Source organism: Onychostruthus taczanowskii, unplaced genomic scaffold (genome assembly GCF_017590055.1).
Source record: "Onychostruthus taczanowskii isolate IOZ18803 unplaced genomic scaffold, ASM1759005v1 scaffold1, whole genome shotgun sequence".
Lineage (NCBI taxonomy): Eukaryota > Metazoa > Chordata > Aves > Passeriformes > Passeridae > Onychostruthus > Onychostruthus taczanowskii.
This window is the reverse complement of record NW_024496525.1, coordinates 32,533,796-32,558,794: the sequence shown is the minus strand read 5'-3', so window position 1 is coordinate 32,558,794 and position 24,999 is coordinate 32,533,796. Positions and strand designations below refer to the sequence as shown.

At 43.7% G+C, this 24,999-nt stretch overlaps 2 protein-coding genes across 6 annotated transcripts in view; one reads left to right on the top strand and one right to left on the bottom strand.

The window, feature by feature from the left end:
* Positions 1 to 6,234, top strand: part of AKT1 (AKT serine/threonine kinase 1) — a 76,909-nt gene extending 70,675 nt beyond the window's left edge. For all 5 annotated transcript variants that reach the window (XM_041398294.1, XM_041398309.1, XM_041398318.1 and 2 more), the window contains 2 exons: positions 4,261 to 4,363; positions 4,905 to 6,234. In XM_041398294.1, the coding sequence (XP_041254228.1) occupies positions 4,261 to 4,363; positions 4,905 to 4,984 (183 nt within the window). In that variant the 3' untranslated portion in view covers positions 4,985 to 6,234. The remainder of the gene's footprint in view (positions 1 to 4,260; positions 4,364 to 4,904) is intronic.
* A 15,698-nt stretch (positions 6,235 to 21,932) lies between these two features.
* On the bottom strand, positions 21,933 to 24,078 carry SIVA1 (SIVA1 apoptosis inducing factor). The gene is made up of 4 exons (XM_041398217.1): positions 23,755 to 24,078; positions 23,455 to 23,631; positions 22,643 to 22,799; positions 21,933 to 22,175 (listed from the first exon to the last, which is right to left on the bottom strand). Exons 1-4 carry the CDS (start codon positions 23,870 to 23,872, stop codon positions 22,118 to 22,120), a joined length of 510 nt encoding a protein of 169 aa, XP_041254151.1. The 5' UTR covers positions 23,873 to 24,078; the 3' UTR covers positions 21,933 to 22,117.
* Positions 24,079 to 24,999: the final 921 nt, after the last annotated feature.

Sequence of the window (24,999 nt, the reverse complement as noted above, 5' to 3'; positions counted from 1 at the left end):
TTAAAATGGCTTTTCCTATGAGCTCTTGCTGCCATTCCTTGTGTTGGCTGATGCATCCCTTGCAAGCCCAGAGTTGCTGCTGGTTCCTGAGCATCTGAAGCCAAACTTCCTAGAGGGAGTAGTAGAAGATGGGCTCTTATTTCCCACTGGATTTTTCCTACCTTTTCAATCTAATGTTGTCAGCATTCAAGACAAGTCCAGACAAGTGTAGGCTCTTACATCAGTCCAAGCCTAATACTATTTTTTGTGTGTGGCAAAGGACTGATACGAAGTGTCTGCACTTCATGGTATTTCTCATGGCTTTTCTTTGAGACCCACTGGGTTTGTTGGCTTTCCAGTGGGAGCCACTGAAGTCAAAGAGCCCTTCCTGTAAGAATGTGTTTCATCAGTTCTCTGTGCCTCACTGCCCCTTCTTTCTCAGATAACTATTTCACACCTCCCAGATGCCCTGCTTTGTGCTCTAAGGGTGGTGTGCTGTTGTCCTCTCAAGTTCAATTCTCAACAGCCACATTTTCATAACACTTGTGAAATGCAGCCAGAAGTGGGTCTGCTGATTCAAGGCTCCCATCTACTGGTGCCACACGATCTCAGTCAGTCCCAGCCTTTCCTGAATTCCCTCCTTCCCTCAGCAGTCCCTCCTGGTATCAGATCTCATTTGATCTCTAAATACAGTTTGGTTGTCCCTCCAGCTGGTGGGAGCAGGTAAGAAACTTGGCAGAAACCGAGTTTCCATATTGTAGTGGGGGCATTGTCCAGTGCCTGTATACAGCTACAGAGAGGGCTTTGTTTCCTTCTCTTCTTTCACTTCCTTAGATCTGTGTGGCTAAAAGAACTGAAAAATCATCAAACAAGTTTTTGTGCCTTGAAAGTGTGGATAAGACAGACATTAAGACCTCAGCCCTTTCAGAGCATCCCTTGAGGGAGAGCTGCATGCAGTCATGAGAGCAGGAGAGAGTTCCACGGAGTTTATTCAGTATAACGTGAAAAGTAGATCTGAATTCCTGTTCTAAACAGGAAGTTGTCCCCATTTTCACCCAGCTGACAAGCTGAATGCTTGAGGGTTTGCTGGGTTTGTGCAGTTTAAGGTAAAAAGCTGATAGTGGGGCTCAAATATTTTGAGTAAAGTTATTTGTAATTTGGTAGTAGTCCCAGTTCCCTGAACAGAAGAGAAATCGCACAAGCTGGAGGCAGTTTTATTTATCCATAGGACTGAGAAAGCCTTCATAAATTGTTCCATAGTGGTAATGATAGAGATTATTCTGGAAACTCTTAGGAAATTTGAAATATTTGCATCTTTTAGAGAAAACTGTGTGGTAATTGTGAGACTGTTCCTGACCTTGGCCTAGGCAGGGAGTCTAGGTCCTGGCTTTGCTCGTGTCCCATTACTGTTTGCACCTGAGGTAGGTACACTGTGCAAATGGAGAGCCTGTGAGTAGTTGCTGCCTACATTCTGGTGGTCCAAAGAGGGCCTTGCAGCATTTACCTGAAGTGCAGTCCCATGCATTTTGTCAGCTGCCAAGAGGTGTTTGTGTGCTAAGCTTGGTTCCTCACCATCTCCAGTAATGCTGGGTATGTGTATGAGTATGGGCTTGGGTAATTCAGGATGTATGCTTTGTAATTAAGCTTTTTGGAAACATAGCTTTGCTTTAAATTATAAGGAGCTTTGAATAACTGGGGTTGTCCCCCACATTTAAAATGTTTATTAGGCTCACTTGGAAGAATGCTGTCTGTCTCTGGTGCAGAGAAAGGTGCAGTTTAATCTGCAGCATTTTGCCCACCCACAAGCAAAACATACTCCAAGAGATTTTAATCACATGGGGATTTTTTTCAGGTCCTTTTTCTTTCTTAAACCAGCATGAGCCTGTGGGTACCAATGCTGGTCTGCAGCCGTGGGAGGCTGCAGGTGGCACCTCCCTGCCAGTTGAACTGCAGAGCTATTGCAGTGACAGCTTTCCAGTAAAGTGACATATTTGCTTGTTAAAGCCAGCGTTGGAGCTTTCTGCGGCTTCCCCTCTGTTTCCAGCTTAGCGCTCAGAATTTGACAGCTAGGGGGAAAAGATGTCTTGTGGGTGCATCATAATCTGTCTCAAATTGCTTTTAACAGATACTAAAATAAAAAGGAAAATGATACAGGCAGCGCTAGCCCATTCCACATGTGTGCTGGCTTGGGATTGCTGCTCCGAGTCGCTCCAATGTGCTCAGTTCAGGTGGCTGCTGCAGTGCCCAAGTCCTAAATCACTCCGAGCTGTGCACAGCAAGCAGAGCAACTGGGGGCACTGTGAGTGCCAAAACCAGCATTAGCTTAAAAGGACAGATAGAGCTTCACACACACATGCACAGCCTGTCAAACCCAGGGTTGCTTTGGGAAGTAGGCAGAAACTGCTGCAAGGAGAGAGAGAATAGAGTTACATGAGGAAGAATCTTCCTGCTCCACAGGGCTTTTATATGTAACATGTTGGTGTGATTTGATTGAGAAGTGTTACTAACATTATAATGCAAAGCATTCCCTCTTCACTAGCTTCAGGGGACTGCAAGGCTTATAGTAACTCCTGACTTCGGGATATCCTATTTCCTTTTCCTTTTTAAATTCAGGACATAAAAACCACTTCTAAGGACCTAATATTTTTTGTAAGGGTAATGTACCCAGCTCCTTTAAGCCATTCTTGGGCACAGAGAATTGTGAGTAATTGGGAAAAAAAGATGATGAATATATACTGTAATTGAGTTCTCTTAAAATAAACTGAGCTTTTATGCTCCTAAATTTTTAAGGATTGATTTTAAACAGGAAATGCTTCTTTGTATGTGAGAACACTGCCATACGTATGCATTACATTTCTTATAGTCTTTGCATTGAAAATGAATGCATTTGATTGGATTGCTGTTTATAAGACAGGACACTGTTAGGTGCTCTCAAAACAGATCAGAAAGACCATCCTGGTGATAGGGAGCTTGAAAGTTGACAAACAAATGATTCTTCACATCCAAGCAGGAGGCAAAGTCAGGGGTGGGGAAGAGGTGCTTCGTGTGTTCCAGATTTGCTATATTTTCCAGGTAGTGATTTCTGTCGGTGTAGTTCTTGTTTGTACAAATGCAGAAGTGCATGTCTTGGGGTCACTGCATAATTCCAGTTGGAGCAATTTGCCATCCACCTGGCTAAACCTCTCCCTGCAGTTTTGGATTGGAAGCTTGACACTTCCTCAGTCACGCTCCCGAATTGCTGCCCGGTGTGGCTGTGTGCTATTAAAAGATGGCCACGCGTAACCCCGGCGGTGGGCGAGCGGGATCCGGCGCTGTCCCTGTGCTCGGGAGGGCTCAGAGCCCTGTTCACATCCTGGTTCTGCCCCCCCATGCAGGGGAAAGTGGGCAAGGTCTTAATCCAGCTCCAGTGCCCTCCAGAGTTGTCCATGTTCCAAGAGTGTGCATCTGTATGCAGCCAGCTCCCCATCCCGCTTCCCAGGCGCGCTCCTCCTCCAGCCCCAGTCAGGCAGCTCTGCTCCATCTGGAGCTGCTCTTGCCAGAGCTTGCCTAGGTACACATGGATGATTTCCAGCCTGTCTGCCTCAGTTTCAGGAATAAACCCCAACAAGTGCAGCTCCTGGTGTAGCAAGAGGAGGATGTTCACTGCTGACTGGGCTCAGGTTTTTGTAAGCACTCCAGGTTTTCCAAGTTCAGAGCTGACATCAAACTGCTTTTGGGGACCAGGAGTATTAAAGCTTAGTGTTGCTGCTGCCTTGGCCTAGATTCTGCTGGGTTGGTCAGACATCCAGTGTGAGCTGCATGGGCATAGTAGTGCTGTAGCTGAGACTTTTTGGTGAATATTAAAAGCCTTGTGGTGATACACAGGGTTAGCTGATAAGTTTCATATACTAAGCATCTTTCTTCATCATTTTCATCCTCCTTAAGCATAAATCTGACTAGATGAGGCTGACAATTTCCATATAATTATGTGGGGAACTAGTATGTGTTGTTATTTTTAAACACTGGTCAGCATGGTATTACTTGAAGAAATTTTAGGATTCTAAGTTTTCTTTGTGCAGTTAAATCATAAGGAAAAAAAAATGCCTTAAATGCCTCATAAATAGTAAGTGCACACCTAAGTAAGTATTCTTATTGTATATGCTTCCTTCTTTGTGAACTGGTGATTTTTAGACATTTTAGAAAGGTAAAAAGGCACTGTAGCTTATAACTATGTCAAATTCTACTTGTTTCAAGCAGCACTGTAAGAACCTGTAAATGGACACTTTTTTTTCCTTTCCTTAGCTTGTACCTCCATTCAAGCCACAAGTTACATCTGAAACAGATACAAGATACTTTGATGAAGAATTTACAGCACAGATGATAACAATCACTCCTCCTGACCAAGGTAAAGTTTTTCCAAATGTTTCCCACTGTGTTCTCCGCACCACCAGAAATAATTTGCTATGATGGGTCTGTTCAGCCCGTATGAAAAAAGTACCAGTTTAAACTTGAGGGTTTTCCATATGTATTTGACCAAGAAGTTGGTAAAATGAAAAATCTGCTTAATAAGAGTGAACTTATTTGTATTATGGTCTTTTCCAAATCTGCACACTCCCACTAGAAATCAGTGGTAATTCTGTTTAGCTCATGTCCATATCCACATGCACTGTGTATATGCAAGCAGTCAGTTGAGCATAGGCTAATGTCCCATCAAAATACTGTATTTTTGTGATAACTGAGCATGTTTGATGCTCTCAAATAGCAGTTGCCAAAAATTCAGAGCAGAGAGTGTGGATTTAAGCAGTGAAGCTCCTAGCAATTTTAAATGGACACCTGAACATCTATTTTCTGAAATAACTTTACCATGCGTTATCTTATTGTTGATTTGCTGAAAATAAAACTAAAGGTAGCTAATGTTACCTAATGGGGTTTTATTCCTCTTTCAGATGACAGCATGGATTGTGTAGATAACGAGAGAAGACCTCATTTTCCTCAGTTCTCCTACTCAGCCAGCGGAACCGCTTAATGTTTTGCCATTCAGAAACAAAACAGACTGCATTTTGGGGACCTTACTTCAATGGACACTAGAGAACTTTCTATATTATCAAGTTACAAACTGTGTTTGTATTACGACTTAGATGAATTTGTAGGAAGCCTCACAGATTCTGTATTTAAAACAATTCTTTGATGCGTTTTTGAGAAGGAGAACAAATCCATTCTTTAAGTATTACGTCAAGGCTTTTATGCTGAATCACCATAGGTTTTTAAGAATATACACCAAACTGTTTACTTTAGAAATAATTAAGGTATTCAACATATCAGCAACTCTGACCAGAAAATCCCCTTATTTTATTTATTTCATACAGTTCATTATCTAAATACAGAATCTGCACTCTGATCAATTAGATTTATATAGGAAGATATAAGACGTTAGTAGCTAGTGCAATAATATAAGCAACAAAGTGAACAAACTCTGGAGGGTTAAGGTTCAAACTCATTTTGGACAGCAGTGAAGTGTCATCCAACTCCAGAAAACCAACTATAGGAACAGCATTAATGGCCTCAGTGAGGTAAATCAAAAAGCAAAAGTTATTTTTGTTATAACATCTGCTACAAGACATTACATATCAAACTGAATCCGGTGGGATTGCCACGCCGTACAGATGAGTATTTCATTCTAGACAGTGCATTTAATTATTCCTTTTGCATAGAATCTAGGAATACTTCATAGGATTGGCTTCTCAGAACCTAGAAAACGCTTGATTTACCAATCTAATATGAAAGGCAACAACACAAAATCACCCACTTCCACCACTGTACAGAAATACCACACAGGTCTAAGTGAGAAATCATCCTCATGAGCAAGTCAGCCAGACACGAGTACATTTGGCACTGAAGTAATGACTTGTTGCCGCTTTTTTTTTTTATGAAAAGATATATGAATATATATAAACACTTAATGAATTTTTGCATCATGCCAGATCATTTCTTCTTTCTTGAGTGTGCATTAAAGGTATCAACCAACAGTTCATGGTGCCTTCTCACTCTTGAAGATTCAGTTTAACAGTGTTTCCCATGTATAAAAAAAACTAGGTTGAAACTTCATATGTGTTTGAATAATAATGGTGTTCAAAAAGTGAACTCTTTTTTTGTTTTTCATTTTTAATCTTAGTGGGAAATTCCCCACACCCTATTTTTGTTGTATCATGTTTCTTTGTAATTTTCATAAAAGCAGTCTTATTCTGTCTCTGCTGCAAATAAAGTTATTCCATTGTAGGTTGCGTTCTTTAAATTGCGCTTTTTTTTTGTTTCTTCATTCTTTTGACTGTATAAAAAATGATGACATGTATTCCAGTTAAGTAGCATTTAATATTTTTATTTGAAAGTAATTATATTATGAAAACCCTCATTCCCCTCTCCATCAGACACTGCAGTGCTTGCACAGGGAGCCCATCATGTTGACTTTCTTTTTAAAAACATTCAGCTCTAGTAATTTTACTCCTTATATGAAAGTTTCCCTCCAACTACTTAAATAAAATTGCTTTAACAAGTTAGGTTCTTATTTCTTGTGGTAGGAGCCGTCTGATTATGTAGAGATGCAACAACTGCTCCAGTTTCTCAGGTTTGATGTGCCTATCACTGAGGGATTCATGTTGTTCTGTTCCTCCTCAGTTGTTTCATCTCTGTGCTGATCATTATGCAAAGATAATTTTGGAAAACGCTTGTTCAGAGAAAAGCAACCTGTGCCAGGAATAAATTGTTTTGAGGTGGATGAGGACTGGCCTTGTTTTGCTGCCCTCCTGGTGCCAGCAAATGGCCCTGATCTGCAAAGGTATTTCTGTTGCACCACTTGGGCCAGTCTGTGCTGCACAATCTCTAACACTCTCCAGGCACTAATGTTGATCACAGCTGGGAGGTGGTTACCGAAGGCTGGAATGTCCTTTTTCAAACAAGAATACAAAGAACAAGATCTGAACATCCAAGAACAACTGCAGTGTGCTTCAGAATAAGTGACAGGAGTTGCAACCGTGGTAGGCCATTAAACATCCAGCACGTTTTTGGTTCAAAGAATGAGCTGTAATTCCCAGTGCAATTTACTGCGTGTTTATGCAAGGAGGGAAGGGGAAGAAGAGATCTGTGCCTCTGTGGTGACTGGTGCTGGACAGCCTGTCCTGTTCAGCAAGTCTGATCTAACTGCTCTCCTTCCTTTGCTTCCAAGTCTTCATCTACATCTCCAGCCAACCCAGGGACCAAGTCCAAGGAAACTCTTCTGCAATCTACAAGTCTTGACAAGTTCTGAACCAACACAACTTTGTGCATCCAAATATAGGCAACACTACTGAGCAAAGGTTACCATTATCTGCCCCAGGAAAATTGCTCTGTCAAATGCAGGAGCAGGCATGGATCAGGTTGTTTTGTTGAGGCTGATTACGTTGCACTATTTTTCTGCCAGCTGCTAATGGATTGTTTTAATTCCCTTATATAAAATGGAACTAAAAAAAAAAAACTGGCAGAGATCTCTGAATCTTAATATTGTTAGCAACTGAGAGCTGTGAGGGCCACACCTGAATGCTGGGTCTTCTGGCCACATCCCTCATTTTGCCAGTGGTTGTTCTAAATACTTTACTTATTGTCCATAATTGAATGGTTATGGCTGTTAGAGCTGTGTATCTGCAAACATAAAATGTGTTCTTTACATTTTTAACACAGAAAATCCTACTGCAAAAACCTGTGACCTGAGTGTCATTCACCTCAGATTCTGTTTGTACCATGTATGCAGAGACTGCTTAAATCTTGCATGTATCTTTAGCTCTTTGGTTTGAAACCTCAAAACTTTTCTAGCAATCTCTACAGCAGAACCTCCCCATTCTTCCTTCTGGCATTGGAAAATGTCATCTTGCTCTGGTGTTGCACATTGCAGCAAAGATGGTGCATCCCAGGTTCTGAACACCAGTAGTGGATCTATGTTACTGCCCAGGAATGTTGTTGTAAATTTGAACTTGGAGAAAAACAGGGGGAAAAACCCTTGGCAAGAGCACATGAGCAAGTTCTGTGTGTGCCTGTGACTGCACTCTGGAATTGAGGTCAGCTGGGCAGTGGTTGAAACAGATACACTCCTCTGAGTGCTGCTTGGGGTTGAGGCATGGGCTGGAGCCAGGTAATTCTGCAAATTCCATTTTTATACTCCCTGGTGTAACTAAAGCATCCAGTACAATCCCATTAGGATGTGACAGGCTGTTCTCCCTTTAAAGTGGATGAAGATAACTCTGGTTCATAGCATTCCAAACTTTGTACAAACTGACCACTACCCCCCACAATGAGTACAATAAGCAACTATTTCTTCATTTTTCTTTCTGCACCTTCACTGCTCCAGCAGGTGACCTCCACCTGCTCTCCAGCTCTCATACTGGCCTCGAGTTCCACCTGTTTTTAAAATTCATTCACAGTTTTCCACCTGAGAAACAAATAATGATAGTTTTTAGAGGTTTGAGGGCAAAAACTAGCCTGGATTGTTTGAATTGGACCGTCCTTTCTTTAACTAGTGGGAAATTTTGTCAGCTGCTTTGGATTGTGCCCATGTGTTGAAGTGCTCAGTACACCAGCACTGTTTTCATACTCCTGAGTGTTTGTGGGGCCTTTTCAATCCTTGTCAGAGAAAATACCCTTTGCTTCTTTGAGAGCACGTGCCAAAACAGATTTGTATCTCCAGTAGCTGGCTGTGGATGGTGGTCTCAGATCAGAGGTCACAGCCCACAGTGGGAGTGCAAAATCCAAGGAGACAGAGGTGCAGGGGGGGAGCCCACACACAGAAAGTGCCTGTGCAAGTTGTACAGGTCTTCTGCCTGAGAAGTTTGGGAAATGGTGATTTAGCAGGTCTGCTTTATTTCACTGTATCTAAAAGAGCTTCAGGGGTAAATTTGAAGAAACAGGCAAATGTAAAGGATCTAAATGAGTGTTTGTCTTCCACTTTGAGCTCAATTTTTGTAATAACAGGGAGGTTAATTGCCACGAGGAGTAACACGCAAGGAACACACAGTGCCTGTAGTGAGCAGGATTATTATCCCCCTGCAGCTGAGAGTGCAGCCGTGTGCCCGCTGTCTGCTGCAGCATATGCTGCATTCTAATCAGGTGATGGCTGCTTGCTCTCTGCCCAAAATCATTTTAAACAAATGCAATTTGCTACAGTAGTTCCTGCTTGACACTTTGTAAAATTTCTGTAACTGATGGTCGCCACCCTGGTTTTGTGAGCGTGGTGTGTTCTTAAGGACCAAATCAAGGTATGTATTCATGTGTAAAAACTCTACTTCCCTCTGTGGTTTTTGAGCCTGCACATAGCTCAGTTCTGTTTCCCATTTGCTGAAGTGCTGCTTCACATGGGTTTTTTTTGCCTGTAACTGGGTTTTTTTGCCTCCCCTCAAAGATGGGCTTTGTGTTAAGAGTAACCCTGTTTTCCACACTTTCTTCATGTCTTTTGTCAGGTTACTGTAACTGCTTGCAATGCTGCGTTTCATCGGGGCTTTTGAGTTTGTTTCAAGAAGACAAATGGCAACACAGCATTTACTGTATTTTCTGGATTCTGAAGATCTCCCAAATTCTCTACATATTAATACATTCACCCTGCAGAATATATAATTATTTTTATACTGGAGTGAAAAATCTTCACAGAGGACACACAAACTCTTCCCCAAATGCTGTGATCTTTAGTTATTGGTAAACTCCCTGTACCTATTCCTTTGTGCTGCTGTGTCCTTACAGTACTGATGCTGTTACCCAGGAAGTTGTGTAGTACTGAAAAAATCTATATCAGAACAAAACATAGCGATTGTGATCTTCAGCAGAGTGTCTGAGAATTCATAGAAATTGGATTAAAATGAACATGAAATCCATTCTTAAACATGCTGGACTCGATGGTCCATGTGGGTCCCTTCCAACTTGGCTTATTGTGATTCTGTGATCCTGCTCTGCATTAGGACTTGCTGCACTTCAGAGACTCCTTTCTCTGAAATTGACTTTTTATTTTAATTTACTAGGGCACAGATCTGACTTCAGAGAACGATTCCAGCACCTTCTCCCACACACAGGGCTGGAGTTCATACAGCATTTGAGTGGTTTTTTTTTCTAAATAGCTAATGAATTTTTCTCACATACTTGATAAATTGCTCCAGTGACTTCTAAACGCTTTATAGATGTGCAGAAAGATCAGAACGTTAGCCCTTCAGTGAACTTCCAGAACAAAAAATGGAGTGATATTATTAGGATGATTGCAGCACACAGTATGATATCTTTAGCTGTTGTGATTGTTCCTTATTCTGATGATATTGGGAGAAATGAAACTAAACAGGAAGACAGGAATACCTGGTGCCCAGGTGTCTGGTAATGAATGTAGAATGAAACTGAGTAAAAAGCAGAGAGAACAAAGTCTGTTGGAGCAACTGCAGATTGGAAAGTTGCAGAGGAAAGGAAGTGGAAGAAAGCAGAACAGAATGTACTTATTTATGCAGGTGAGGTCATAAATTTAATGTGTAACTAAGATAAAGGGATTAAACTTAGTATCTCCCTTTACTTGATTGTAAAATTTAGAATCGGGTTACCTCTCCAAAGTTTTACTTTCTGTGGTGGCTTTCTCAGCATAAAGGAAGTGGGGATCAAAGGTGGCTGCTTGGTATTTAAAATGATCTTTTTTTTAAATTCCCACAAGCGGCAAAGGGAGTTGTAATGAGTGTGATGCTTCCTGGACTGCCCAGTGATTTTTCAGGTAACTTTGAGAAACTTCTCATAGCTGTGCCTTGCTTGAGGTAGGAGAGGCATCCCGGCAATGCAGGAAAGCCCCGAGTTTGGCTGGAGGTCAGTGTGTGAGCGGCACAGAGCTGTCTGGGGTTCCCCTGTGCATTTCAGTTGTGTCAACTTTCTTTTCAGATCACTGACAGTAATTTGGCTTTTATTAGCAATCTCTCAATAATCTCTCCTCACAAGAAAGGAGAAGTCAACAAGGACACCTCAAAGGGAGACAACCCAGGATATCAATCCCTTTATTTTCCCAGTGGGTTCAGCTGCAGTTTTCTCTGAGCAGCACTGGATCCGGGCACGCAGGCTGGTGGAGCCCCAAGCACCCGAGGGCTGCTGCACAGGAAGGCTGGAGCAGCACAAAGAAGCTTCCAACTCCCCATCTGGAAAAAGCCCCCACAGGAGCACAGGCAATGGCAATGCCATCTGTCTTCTGCTGAGCAGATCTCCTCTCCTGGGAGCAGGAAAAAAGCTGGCACATGGAGGTGGGCTTTCAGTTCCCTGCACATGGAGGTTGGGTGCAGATTGCTGGGTGGTACCTGTAGAGACCAGCCTGCACTACTGAGTTCCTTTTCCATTTTTTCAGTATCTTTTTTTTCCAGAATTCCAGTTCTCTTTATTTGCCTTTTGCCTTATGACATCATTCTTCCATCTATCCCAGCAGACAAGGAGCAATGGATTCCTTCCTCCTCTTCTCCCTTGCTTTAATTCTTTTTTTGTGCCTTACCCTGTCTCTCATCTTCTGCAGCCCCTTCTGGAGGGTGTGTTATCAACTGACAGAATATCTCTTTAAATAATTATTTTCCTCATGCTGGATGCTCCTTGGGTCACTGTGGAGACTTCATCTGACCCCACTCCATAGGAACACTTACACTATCTGTACAGACCCATGTCCTCAAGGCTCATGTAGACTCTTGACTGGTGTATTTTGGCATGAAATACTGGCCTAAACAAAGAAAAGAGCAAGTCTCCCATTCAGTTTTAAAGTGATTTCCTATTTCTATTGATATTTTTAATATCAATTCTGCTACAGATAAGAGGAGGAGATAAGTGCCCAGTGCCTTTTGTCACACACTGTTGCTCCTTTAGTAGAGTTAGAAGGGATTTGATTGCTTTAAAAAAATATTTGGTTACCCCTTACTGTCTGGCATCCATTTCTGTTACGGGACATACCTAAATTTGTGTGAATTTCCACCTGATAAATATAAAAAACCTGGGGAAAACAAAACAGAAAATTTGTCTGCCCTTTATCTCGCTTTGCTTTGTGGTATGAACTATCAAGTTTAACCTATCTAGAGTTCTCTAAAAATGTAGAGTTAAGTACCTGATAAGACACTAACTGAAAATTGCTGATGGAAAATATTTACATCTTCACTTTAAAACTCTTACAACATTTAAGAACACTTCAAAATGTGGGAAACTAAACCCAAGCTACTTCAGCATCCTCAAGTTCACTGCTTCAGTCTGCAGCCTCTACATCCTGAGGCCAATTTACCCACTTTTCTAGGTGTGAAAGGCTTGCAGTCCAACTCAACAATATTGATAAAACTCTTGGAACTCAAGACTTAATAATGTATTTTCCAATCCTACTGCAGAATCAGGGAAAGCTTCCCCTCTCTGGCACCCAGCCCACATTATCCCCTGGGTATCCACTGATCTCATTTTCTAAGAGGAACTGAGGGGGAATTCCTGCCAGGCAGCTCTGTGGAAGTTGCCCAAGAAGTTTTAACACCCTATTCCTGGATGATATTGTCCCATCCTATAGTTACCCTGCTTGGCTCCAGCTAGTCTGCAGATGCAGGTTCAAAATAAAATCAACCTCCATTCTGCTCCCTCCCCCTTCTTTGGGCAGCTAAGTGAAATCCAAACATATGGACTCCATAAATCCTTTGTAAATGGCCTTGTGTTAAACACTCAGTCCAAGCAATGGTTATCATTAAACAAATAATGACACCACTAGAGCAGAACACAAATTGCACACGGGGCAGATCCTCAGCTGTGCAGCCCAGTGACACCAGGCTGTTTGACACTGGTCCCTCGGTGCTGGTGCTGCCTGCTATGAAACCAACCTGGAATCCACACGATCCTGCAGAGATTTAAGGGGTGCCCTTGCAGGGCCAGACTCTGAATGAAAGGATGTTCTGCAGTGTTTGTGGAAGAGCAGGACGTGAACACTGGGACAGGCTGCCCAGGGAGTGGTGGAGTCACCTATCATCCTGGGGGTATTTAAAAGCTGTGTACATGTAGCACCTGGGGACTGAGTTTAGTGCTGGGTGAATTGAATGGATTTGATGTTTTTTACAGCCGAAATGATTCTATGGTTCTGTGACAGCAAATTTTCAATAAACACAGATCGTAATCAAGAATGCATCCACAGCTAGGAAAACCAGAGTAAAACAACTGAAATAAAATATTGCTGGAGACAAGTTTAAATATAGACTGACTCAAAAGCACGTGAAGAGCTGTTCTACTGCTGGGGCAAACTGTCTCTCAGTAATATGAAATGCCACAGGGAATGTGTCAGAATAGTTTGCTACAACAAATAAACACACACACACCCCAGCCCACTGAATTTTTTCAGTAATTATAAACTCTTACATGCAATCTAAGTAATCCCAGAACTTTCTGAACAGTAATGAAATTGTGGAGCAGGTTGCATTAAAATATGTAGCAAAATAATAATCTTAAATTTATTTTACACCTTCCAAGGAACTCAGTTCATCACACTTTTGCTTGTGTGGCATCTGACCAGATTGTCAAAACCCATTCTTACAGGGTTCTGCAGGGTACTATAACTTAAGTGATTCATGCATGCAGCTGTTGGAACTGCTTGTTGGGTTGTGAAAAAGCTTGTGGTGCCAAGTGCTGATCTAGGAGAACTCAGATCTCCATCAGCCGCCTTGGCTCCGAGTTGTTACTGAACAACAGATGGTAGCAGGAGTTAAGCAAACTAAGAAAATATTCTAAGTTAAAGGCCTCACAAGAACTGAAATTCTTGAGAAAATACAAGAACAAGTGTTAAGGTTGGAACTAGTTTTCATGTCCAAGTGATGTACGCCACTAAACTTTAAAGGGTACTCTCACTTCTGGCAGCGCTCGTTAGGGTGGAAGTCTTCATTTAACTTGGGCAGAAGCAACAACATACAGAATTAATATCACAGCCATTTCAGGTACAGCTCAGAGCCACCACTCCTGCACATGAAGCTGCACTTGCCACAATGTCTGGCACTAAGGAAAAGAGGAAAGAACCCCAGGTTGTGTTGTTTTGCAGTAGATTACAAGTAGCAGCAGCAGCAATGAAGGGACAGCATCACGAGCACTGATGTTCTCTCCAGCAGAACAAGGACAGCTCTGCAGTTCACAAATGGGAAGCTTGTTAGTGCTAAGGGGAACAGAAGTGCACGGGCTGTCCCTGTGTCCTTAACAGCAGCAACAGCACAGAAGGGACAAAGCCAGTACAAGATGTAAGAAAAACTGATCTAGCGGTGATCCCAAACACAACTGGGAGGGTACAGGAGAGTGCACAGAGTGAAGTGGTGTGCAGGGAAGAAAGGAAGTCCCTCTAACTCCATGTTCAATAACTTCTAGTTTTTGGTCTCACCAAGACAGCGCAGTCCAGTACAGCTAGGTGAGGAACAAAAGGTATTTTCAGGACTTATAGAAGTTTGTGTTCAGCAGTGCTGATCCAAAGTCACAGGAATAAAGTTTCCTATAATACTTCTTTTCTCCATGCCCTAGTTGGGCAAGAAAGATCCTGCATTCCTGTGACCCATCTCAGTACACAAATTTTTTCAAACCAGCTCTGTAAGCAGCAGTACAGGCAACTACACCCAACTGAAACCAAGTTCTCTCATTTTTAGAGAAGTGAGGACTTCCAGAACAACCTGGAGTGAAACCACTCAACAGAAGAGAAAACACTTTATGAAGGAAATATTCAAACTGGCTTTCTTAACATTTTTGGGAGGACACCATGAAAATCTGCATATTGACTACATATTTTAAACCTTACATTTTACTGTACTTGAACTCCTTATACTGGTTATCCCAACTGATCCCAGGTTTCTAAGCTTGTTTTTACCCCATTTAAAAAAAAAATTCAAAATCTATTTTGGGGCAGTAAATAATCTTGCTATCATGGAAAGCAAAGTGAGAACAATCAGATTACTCATTTGGGGAGGTATTACTCAGTGCAAGAAAGCGTGGGAGAACCAAGCTCCAATGAATGAAATGAAACTCACTGGGATGAAATACATAAAAGTACATTAAATTCTGTATGTAAACGACTTGGTTGAAAATTGAATCATTTCTTTAGGTTCAGAAATCAATATTCAGCCAAGTGCTGCACTCTACAGCGCATCCCACCAAAACACCTAAGGATATGAGTAAGCTTGATCATATCAGTAGTTCTAGAAGAGTAAACAGGATGTAAGAGTGGACACACTCGTAGCCTTTTACCGCTTTCTGATTTCTGGCAGCAGCAATCAATGCTCAGGAGAACAGAAGAAGGCTGCTCTCAGAGTGCTGAAGAGTTTCAACAGTACTATAAACAGTACTATAAACTCCTAAGCGTGTCCAAAAGCACCACACCTCAACACACAGCCTTGCAGTGCTCAGAAACTCATGAAATCCTTGTGCTTTGGCAGACTCTGAAGAGCACTGATGTGCCCCATGTGTGACCTGGAAGTCACCAGGCTTCGTGTTCCCCTCTGTGGTTTCTCTGCACTGCAGGGTCTCCAGGGCCACAAAAGCCTCGTGTGCAGCAGCAGCAGCAGCAGCTCTGGATCTCTGGCACAGGAGGGTCTGTGCTGCCCCTGCTCCTGCAGCCCAACAAGGTTTGCCTTTCCCCTGGCAAGGACACCTCCATTTCTCTCCTGTCATCCAGCACTGCTCATCTCATCAGAAACGCCAGTGAGGTTGGTCACATGCAATAGGTCCATGATAAATCTGTGTGACTGTTCCCAATTATGTTCCCACCCTTCCTGTGCCTGGATGTGGAGCTGGACACAGCTTTTGTGAGGATTCACACTATAACATTCCTGTGGGCTGAGGTCACACTGACCAGCCCATCGTTCTCCAAATTTTTCTCCTCAAAGACTGGCACAACTCTCACCTTTTTTCCACCACCAGGACCATCCCTGAGGTGCCACTGCCAGTCAGCATCCCACTGTGCATTTCCTGGTCCAGATTCACAGTCCTGCTCTTGGCATGGACATCACTGTATTCTTTTGCATCTTTATGAGAAGCAACTCGAGTAGGATGTTAATTAAACACAAAGAAATGTGCAATGGGAATATTTGGTTTGGGGGTTTTTTTGGTGGTGTGGTTTTTTTTATTGTTGTTGGGCTTTATTTTTCAAGTGTGATATAACTTACATGTTGGCACATAATCACCCTTATTTGTCATACTGATACATTAGAATTCAAAGAAAAAAATGGGATCAATTAATGCTTTTGCATTTGATTTACATTTTGCTCTTGTCTTTGTGGTCTGGTCTGAATTTCAGGCCATATTTTATGAATGGTACAAAACATCTGGGATTAAAAACAAATCTGTTTTGTGACTATTTGACCTACAGATTAATGAGGGAAATATTTTAAAACACACTGCCTCTCCACATTAGCAGTCCAATTACTACAGTATCAATTGAGCAGTGAGGACTTCAGAAAACAACCCAAGAATTTGGGTAACAATAGCCATAAACCCAACGTCGTGCTGCCACCCTGTGGCTTGAGGATAAAACTTCGGCTGCGAAGGCTGGAGGAGGGATTGTTTTATCTTAAAACTAATCGGATTGAAGAGCCCTTCTGCAGGAGGAGCCGCTGGCAGCTGGAGGAATTCAGTGCAAGTCTAAGAGAAATCGTACAGAACAGATCAGGACAGTACTGGTGACACCATCGCGGTTCTGATAACCTGAGCAGGCTATCAAGGGGACACCTGCCCTCAAAATCTTCAACTGCGTCTTTGTCAGGGAAAGAAGAAACAGAAAAACAGCTGCATCTTACAGAACAAATAAATGAGAAGGGAATCATGATTTAAACTACGACGCTTGAGCAAAGCAATGTAAGAAAATACAGTTAAATAAATCCTAAAATTTAAAGTAAATCCTATAACACAAAATGTTCAAGCAATAATAAGCTCTGCAAGAGATAAGTAACTTAACATCTATCACAGGGTTTTAATGCAAATCACAGCCATGAGAATAAAAACTTTTAATAAAAGTGTAAGACATAATAATTTGATTCCAGCTGAGTTTTTTCCCAGAGGAAGAAAACAAAATAACAAAAGCCCAGAATACATACCACCAGCAAATATTAAAGCTTGTATTACAATTGGAGCAGTGCAAAATGCAATCAACTGTAAAAGCTATGGTATTTTAATACCTATCAGTATAAAATATCTATACAAAAAAGTTATATATGTGTGTGCATGTGTATTAGCCATTAAAATATACAACACTGTGTGATCACTTTCGCCTATTGCAATTTTAATAATGTAAAATAAAAAGAATTTGGAAGAATTTGATTCCAATTTTCCACCCACAAATATTTGCCTTTAAATTACACAGCTCCTACTTATTTCTTAAAGAATCACTAACATTTTCTGAGGCCTCTTGGCTGCTCTTAATAGGTTAACCAATTTACCTCACTAAGAACAATGCTCAAAGCTTTGCTACCTTCCCCATCCCGGTAGTGAAAAACCCTAAAGAGAGTGGAGGAAAGAGCAGGTACAGGTGATCTTCCTCAGCCTTACCTGTCCTCACTCAGAAGCCTGCAGGGAGCAGGATGCTCTCTGGGAAGTGGCCCCTACATCCCTCTCCTTTTCCAAGCTGCCACACCCGAGGTTGTGCTGCCAGATTGGGCTCTGGAATCCCTGTGCTGCTGCAGCAGTTTTGCTCTGCACATGTCTGAGTGCTGCTGGTGGGTTGAGGTTTTCCTCCCTCTCCCTGGACAGCCCCACATGTTCCTGGATCTAAGCTTAGTCTGACAGTTCATGGTAAAGCTCTGCAAAGAACAGAGGACAAACCTTGACAGACACAGAACAAACTGTGGAGGTATACTGCCACACTCTCTCCCAGCTGGAGCTTCCCCAAGCACACAGGGCTTTGTGTCCAGGCAGTCAGTGCTCTTGGAATCCAGATAGGTGGCAAAGGCAGCACAAAGAGCTTTTAGTTGCAGAATTTGCCTTGATGAAACAGTATCACACCTAACCAAAAGCTACAGAGCAGCAGTACATGCAAGTTTGTACACATACTCCATTCCTGGGAGCTTAATGACAGGTAAGTTTTGCTGGGATTCAATTTTTTAATCCAGTTTGATCCTGCCAAAACCCAAAGCCACCAAGCCACCACCGGTAGGGAGCATGGTGAAAGACAGAAGTATTTATTCCTTGCATGGTGCTGGCATTTGCTGCTGTCTCACCAATCCAGCCAGAGGCCAGTTGAGTGTTTTCAAAAGAAAACAGGCCCAACAAACCTGGGGACAAAGAAAACTGCTTCCATTCCTACTTCTTGGCTGCACCTCTTCAAAGTAAGATTCAGAAGATTTAAGCCCTTTGCATATTGCTGCCACTTCTGAGTGCCACAGCTGATGGCAGCAAACTCGGCACTGAAGCAAAGCACAAATGCCTTACCCATACTTGTAAGGAAAAAAAAAAGGACATTGTCTCTCACTCTCACCTGCATTATTTGGGCTTTATGTCCTGTCCTGAGATAAAATACAGCTGCATCTAGTTATCACCTGTTCAGAAAGGAATACAAAAAATGCCTTTGAACTGGCTACAAGTCAGGGCCCAAATGTGTAGGACACTAAAACAAAAAGGAGGGGAAGAGGCTGAGGTGCTGGCTGTATTAAACAAAAGACAAATCAATCACAGAATGCAGAGCTAACATTTATTTATTTTTAATTTTCACGTTGTCTGGATCACATGTAGAATGGCTCACTTTTCTCTTGGAAGAATGCAGATTTCTGGACTGAACTGTAAAATATTTGGGCATTCCTTTGTGCACAGGACAAATGCTATTGAAGGAGACAGCTCAAGTGTATTTCTTCTTTTCAGTGAGTTTTTTTTATAAGGTTGTGGGCTTGTTCTAATACAGTCTGGAGATACTGGAGACTACTGCAGTAATTTACCACCTTAGACTGTCCTTAAATATCTGGTGTCTATGAAACCACACATTTCTAGAATTGGCTCAGTCATCAGTCTTAAGAGAAATCGTTTTATCCTGATCAGATCAGATCCTTTTGGACATAAAGATCTGCTTTTTGAGACATATGTCACCAGTAATGATACACAGGCCTCAGAAGTTTCTCATCCATCTGTAAAATCATTATTGCAGGATATTTTTACCCATCAATATGCTGGCTCCTCAGGGGATCTCCTTCCCTTGGAACAGCAGGCAAACTTTGATTTTTGACACTTGCCACTGAGTGGGAGGGGAAGAACATACAATTACAACAAAAAAGCATAACAGGATTAAACCCAATTTCCTGCTCAGCTAATAAACCAGACAATTTCTCTGGCTCTCATTTACAGTCCTAGGGGTACCCTATGTGTTGCATTGTAACTATTACAGCTCAGTGATCAGTGGCAACAGACAAGTCCTTGAGAGGAGGAGTTAATTAGGCAAAGAGAAAAATCTTTATACTTCTCACCCAAAGATTCTTCCCATCACACAGGTTTGGGGTTTTTTTTTCTGTAGGCATTATAAAGATTTACAAACAGTCTCCAGTCTTACCTCCCATTGTTTATCTGAGAACTGCAGGACTAGAAAAAGAACTTTCCTGAATAATATTTGAGTCTTTTGGTAGACAAGGCAGTTTTCTCTCCTTCTGAAGCCACATAAGCAGATGTGGTAACCACTAAACCCCATTTCTCACATGTATCAAGGACCTCCACTATGCAAGAGTTGGCCATGCTGTTCAGTGCTCCTCCTGCCCTCCCCCTCCCAGCCTCTAACCTTCTTCCAGCCCTCCTGCTTTTCTTCTCCCAGCTCTTCACGCTGCACTGGGTATCTATCCTAATGCACAACCATCTTTCAAGCAGCTAGAGGATAACAAATAAGAACATTAAGCCATGAAATTTATGTCATTGTTTACAGAGGACAGCTTTCTATGAAATACAGCAGTGACTAAATGAGCCAAAAAAACATTTCTGTCACTAGTTTGAAACACAAATCATTTGTAACAACATGTCTCATCTCTCCCAGAGCCTAGAAGCAAAACATTATTTTCAGTCTCTCACCCTCAGGAGAGGGTAAGAAAAAGCAGACACATACTTAAAGGTTTCATTTCGAAAAATATACTTGACTGAAAAACACTTTAGTTCACTGCTTAAAGCTTCAAATGAAACAAAGACAAGTCTTAAAACTCTTTCCTAAAACTAATATCTAAATGCAGTAAACCACAGGTTCTTTCCATCCATAAAACTCAGCTTTGTGGTTTAAAATGATTGCCACAGGACTGTCCTGTGATACCAGCTGGGAACTGCACCAGAGATCTGCCACCATTCTGACTTCATCTGTTAGAGCTTTGAAAAGATAGATAATGCTGTGGAATTCCTGCACATTCCAACTAATTCCTTCACTACCAAGTCACCTGACTTGAGACTTTTTTGTTTGTTATGGGAACGAAGATAACACACATTTCAGAGTTGCTCAAAACGAAGACTGGAGTAAGAACCAGTAAAGTCTCCCATTTTCACTGGCTCCAAAGCATGCAGAACAGGAAAACCAACCAGATCCATCAGCATGTCCAGGCTGGTACAGATGGTCAGTCTAAGCTGGCACAGAAGGTTGGGAATAAAGTGACATCCCTGAGGAAACCCTAAAGGGCACAAATGCTTTTAAAGTGTGTCTGCATAGTTATACAAAGTGCTACACAGGCTAGAGAGGATGTCATCCTGCACCTCACTGTGGCTGATACACCCAAAGCCATGACACTGCAGCTATGAAGAGATGCTCTCAGCAACAGACACCCCCACCCTTTGCTAAAGCATTTACCGGTCTCTGGGTAGCTGCAGGATTCTGACAGGCAAATACCCGGAATAGCTCCAACAGAATGTCAAATAAAGGTGTCCCCATGAGGGAGGAGTCAGGCTCTCAAATTGCACTGCAATGGACTTTCCATCTCTTCAAACAGAAATGGCTAAAGTGGAGGGAAACAGGTAAAACAAGGTTACTCCACCCAAAACATACTAATTACTGCTGAGAAGACTGGGAAGCATGAGTGGCAGGCTTTGCTTCAGGAGTTCAGGGCAAAAAATTTGAGAAACAGACCATTAGCTGTGCCACAAGGATTTCTTTTCTTGTGTGTGTCAAACCTATGCCTTTTATCCTACAGTCTGAAATCAGCCACTCAAATCAGCATTTTCCTGAGGTAAAGACCACTAGTTTTCTCTTAGGCACAGTTGGTTTGCCAGATGAAAAGTGGGTTTTTTTAATGAAACACAGCAAAATCAGTAAAAGAAAACTATTTTGAGGGGCTGTCGAGTAGTACTTTACTTCCCTCTTACAGCACAAACAATACTAATCCTTTGCAGTGATTTGAAAAGAAAATGAGGAATTTTCTCATTTTGGAAATGAGGAATGAGCTGGTTTATGGAGAGGTACCCCTGAGTGCTGACCATTTTTCAGACCACTTAATGAGCTGTTTCTGAGTGGGTATTCAGAACAATATGAAGTTTACAGTGTAGGTGATAAATTCATAGAGATAAGTTGCTTTCCAAGAAATACCTTTCAGTGAGGTACTGGAAAATTTACTAATGAGAAAAACTTTTCTGCTCCAAGCCTGGTGTGCTACTGCTCTTTCTAGCAAAGTTACCATAGAAAGATTAAAACCATTCAAGCTGTCAGTAAACACAAGATGTTTGTGATAGCTTAAAAAAAACATAACCAGAATCAGCAAACCTTTCTCTTATTTGGAAAAGCCTTCAGGCCTGGCTGATTTTCCTAGTAAGCTCACAAAGAAAATGTTGTGTCTAGAATGGAGTCACACTCACCTGAAAGCACAGAAGGAGCAACTGATTTCTATTCTGATCCCACAAAAGTGTGTCCTAACATGACCAACAAGCAAAGAGAATATTCTGAATCCTGTACCACATCAGGAACACCAGGTAAGAGCACAGAGTGGTCCCTTCCAGACAGGCATATCACAACTAGGGAAAAGGAGAAAGCCAACTCAAAATAATCTAAAAAGCTTTAAAATATAAATGTTTATTTAGCTACAATATTTAAAAGTACAATATAAAGATATAAAACATAGAAATTCCATAACTAATTCACATGCTAAAAGGATTATTTGACCAGCTGCAAGGAGAAGACTTCATGAAATTCATGGATGTTTTAACCACAAGGGTTCAGACTTTTAGCCATCAAGTTTCAGACTTGAAATACTGAACAACCATTGCAGAGAACTTGCTCTCCCACATCACCATAACTAGGGGAAAAAAGAAACACAAAAAACCAGAAGAAACAAAAGTCAGTAATGTTTCTGGAACATAACAATGGCATACTATTCCATTATCAACTGCAACCACGGGACTCCCACACAGCACACTCAGTATTTCTTTATACCACAGAATTGTTAACAATGAGAGAAAAAAAATTAAGATTATTCCTTGGAAGTGCATGCATTCAGTACTAGCCAGCACGCAATATCGTTGGTGGGAAAGCAAGAGAAATTTTTGCCTCCTACAGCATTTAAGTAAGAACCTGAACTAGACTTGTACTACGGTTGATTAGTGTTCACACACGCATCTTGGCTTGCACGTTTCAGACAGTTTTACTGCTGCTAAAGCGTGGCAAGAGTTTAACTCCTTTATGTGTATGAGCTAGATGTCTGCTGCACCCAACCATCAGGCCACGTGTAATTAAAATAAGCTTTCAAACTCGAAAGGCACTTACTCAACAGCGGAGCACAAAGAGCAGGTAACCGTGTTACAGCAGCTGCAGAGCCTGCTGCAGCTCTGGCAGACGAAGCGGTCACACTGCGCACACGCCTCCTTCACATCGGCCGTTCTCACACACGACGAGCAGGCTCTGGACGCTCCCACCGGCAGAACTGCTTGGCAAAGACACGGAAAAGAAGGGATGAGCTTTACAGCAAGGCAGGGAAAGCAGCTGGAAGCCCCAGGAGCCGCAGAGCGCGGCGTGTCCGTGCACAGCTACAGGTGGCAGCACTTGGCAGGACGCTCGGGAATGCGAAGGGACAGGGAGCGCCGCTTGGAACTTTCTTGGTTCTTTCTCAGTAGCAAGACTAAGGGATACTAAAACAGACCATGCACGCGGCAGTTCTGAAATTTGTCAGCTCAAATCTAACACTTCTTTTAAGAAAAGTCAATAAAGAAGAACTACGCACCACAAAACTACCCATCATAGACAGACCTCCTTGTGAGGGGAGGCCAAGGGACAGCACTGGTCTCTGTAGTGACCAGGGACAGGAACAGAGGGAATGGCCTCAAGTTGTGTCAGGGGAGGTTTAGGTTGGATATTAGGAAAAGGTTCTTCACCCACAGGGTGGTCTGGCACTGCAACAGGCTCCTCAGGGAAGCGGTCACGGCCCCAACCCTGCCAGAGTTTAAGAATCGTTCCAACAACGCTCTCAGGCTTATGGTGGGAACGTCGGGGATATTCCGGGCGGGACAGGACTTGCACTTCGATGGGTCCCTCCCAGCTCAGGGTATCCCGCAGTTCTGTGCTACGGCCCGGGCACTCACCCCTGTCCGCGGGCCGCCGCCGCAGTTTCCCGTCGTGGCCGATGAGGAGCTGCCCGCTCCAGCGGGGCCCCTCGCCCTGCGCCTCCCCGGCCGGCCCCGGCTCCGCCGCACGGGCTGCGGCAGCCGCGCCCTCCATGTAGGCCTGGGCACCCCTGAAGAGCAGCCGCCGGGTCCTCTCTGCCGGCGGGAGAGGAGAGCAGAATTAGGGGCGGGCTCCCCATGCCCGCGGGCCGCGGCGGGCCGGCACATCCCCCCGGCGGGGCGGCCGGCCCGGCGCTCTCCCCTCCGCGCCCCGCTCACCGAACACCTCCCGCCGGTACTCCTCGCCCCGCACGCCGCGGCTCAGCTCCCGCAGCCCCACGCGGGTCTTCAGCTGGAGCGGGGCCGCGTCCCCGAAGGGGCAGGAGCGCTTCGGCATGGCCGGACCGACCGGCGCCCGCTCCGCCCCGCGCCGCGTCACGGCCGCGCCACCGCCTCCCTCACATCCCGGCCCGGGCGCTCGGGAACCGCGGCCGCTCCTTTCTTTCCGCAGGGAAGCGAAAGCTTCGTCCGCAGCAGAAAATTTCTCTTCCCGCCGCGTCCCGAGCGCCCGGCGGGGTTGGCAGAGGCGCCGGCCCGGCCCCGCTGCCCCCGCCCCTCAGGCGTCACCTCCGTGCGCCCGGAGCGGCGGCGCGGAGCCGGCTGGACAAAGCGAAACCTCTTTTGGGACTCGAGTTTGTCGATAAACTTAGAATCACGGATATGCTGGGTTGGAAAGGACCCACGGGGATTATCGAGTCCAGTTCTTAGCCCTGCACAGGACTGTCCAGGACTGGCACCATGTGCCTTAGAGCGTTGTCCAAAGAGCTTGAGAGCTGAGAGCTTCTTGAACTCTGTCAGGCGTGGGGCTGTGACCGCTTCCCTGGGGACGCTGTTTTAGAGCCCGGCCACTCTCTGGGCGAAGAACCTTTTCCTAAACCTCCCCTACACAGCTGGCGCCCATTCCCCTCACGTCCTGTCGTTGTCACCAGGGAGAAGAGATCAATGTCTGCCCCTCCTCTGCCCCTCATGAGGAAGTTGTAGCTATGCCTTAGAGCGTTGTCCAAAGAGCTTGAGAGCTGAGAGCTTCTTGAACTCTGTCAGGCGTGGGGCTGTGACCGCTTCCCTGGGGACGCTGTTTTAGAGCCCGGCCACTCTCTGGGCGAAGAACCTTTTCCTAAACCTCCCCTACACAGCTGGCGCCCATTCCCCTCACGTCCTGTCGTTGTCACCAGGGAGAAGAGATCAATGTCTGCCCCTCCTCTGCCCCTCATGAGGCAGTTGTAGCTGCAGCGAGGTTTCCCCTGACTCTCCTCCAGGCCGAGCAGGCCAAGTGCCCTCAGCTGCTCCTCATACTGCTTCCCCACCAGACCCTTCACCTTCCTTGTGGCCCTCCTTTGTAAGCTCTCTTATAATATAATCCTTTTTTATTTTGTGGCACCCAAAACTGCCCCCGGCACTCAAGGTGAGGCAGCCCCAGCCCAGAGCAGAGCAGGACAATCCCCTCCCTCTCCCGGCTGGAGATGC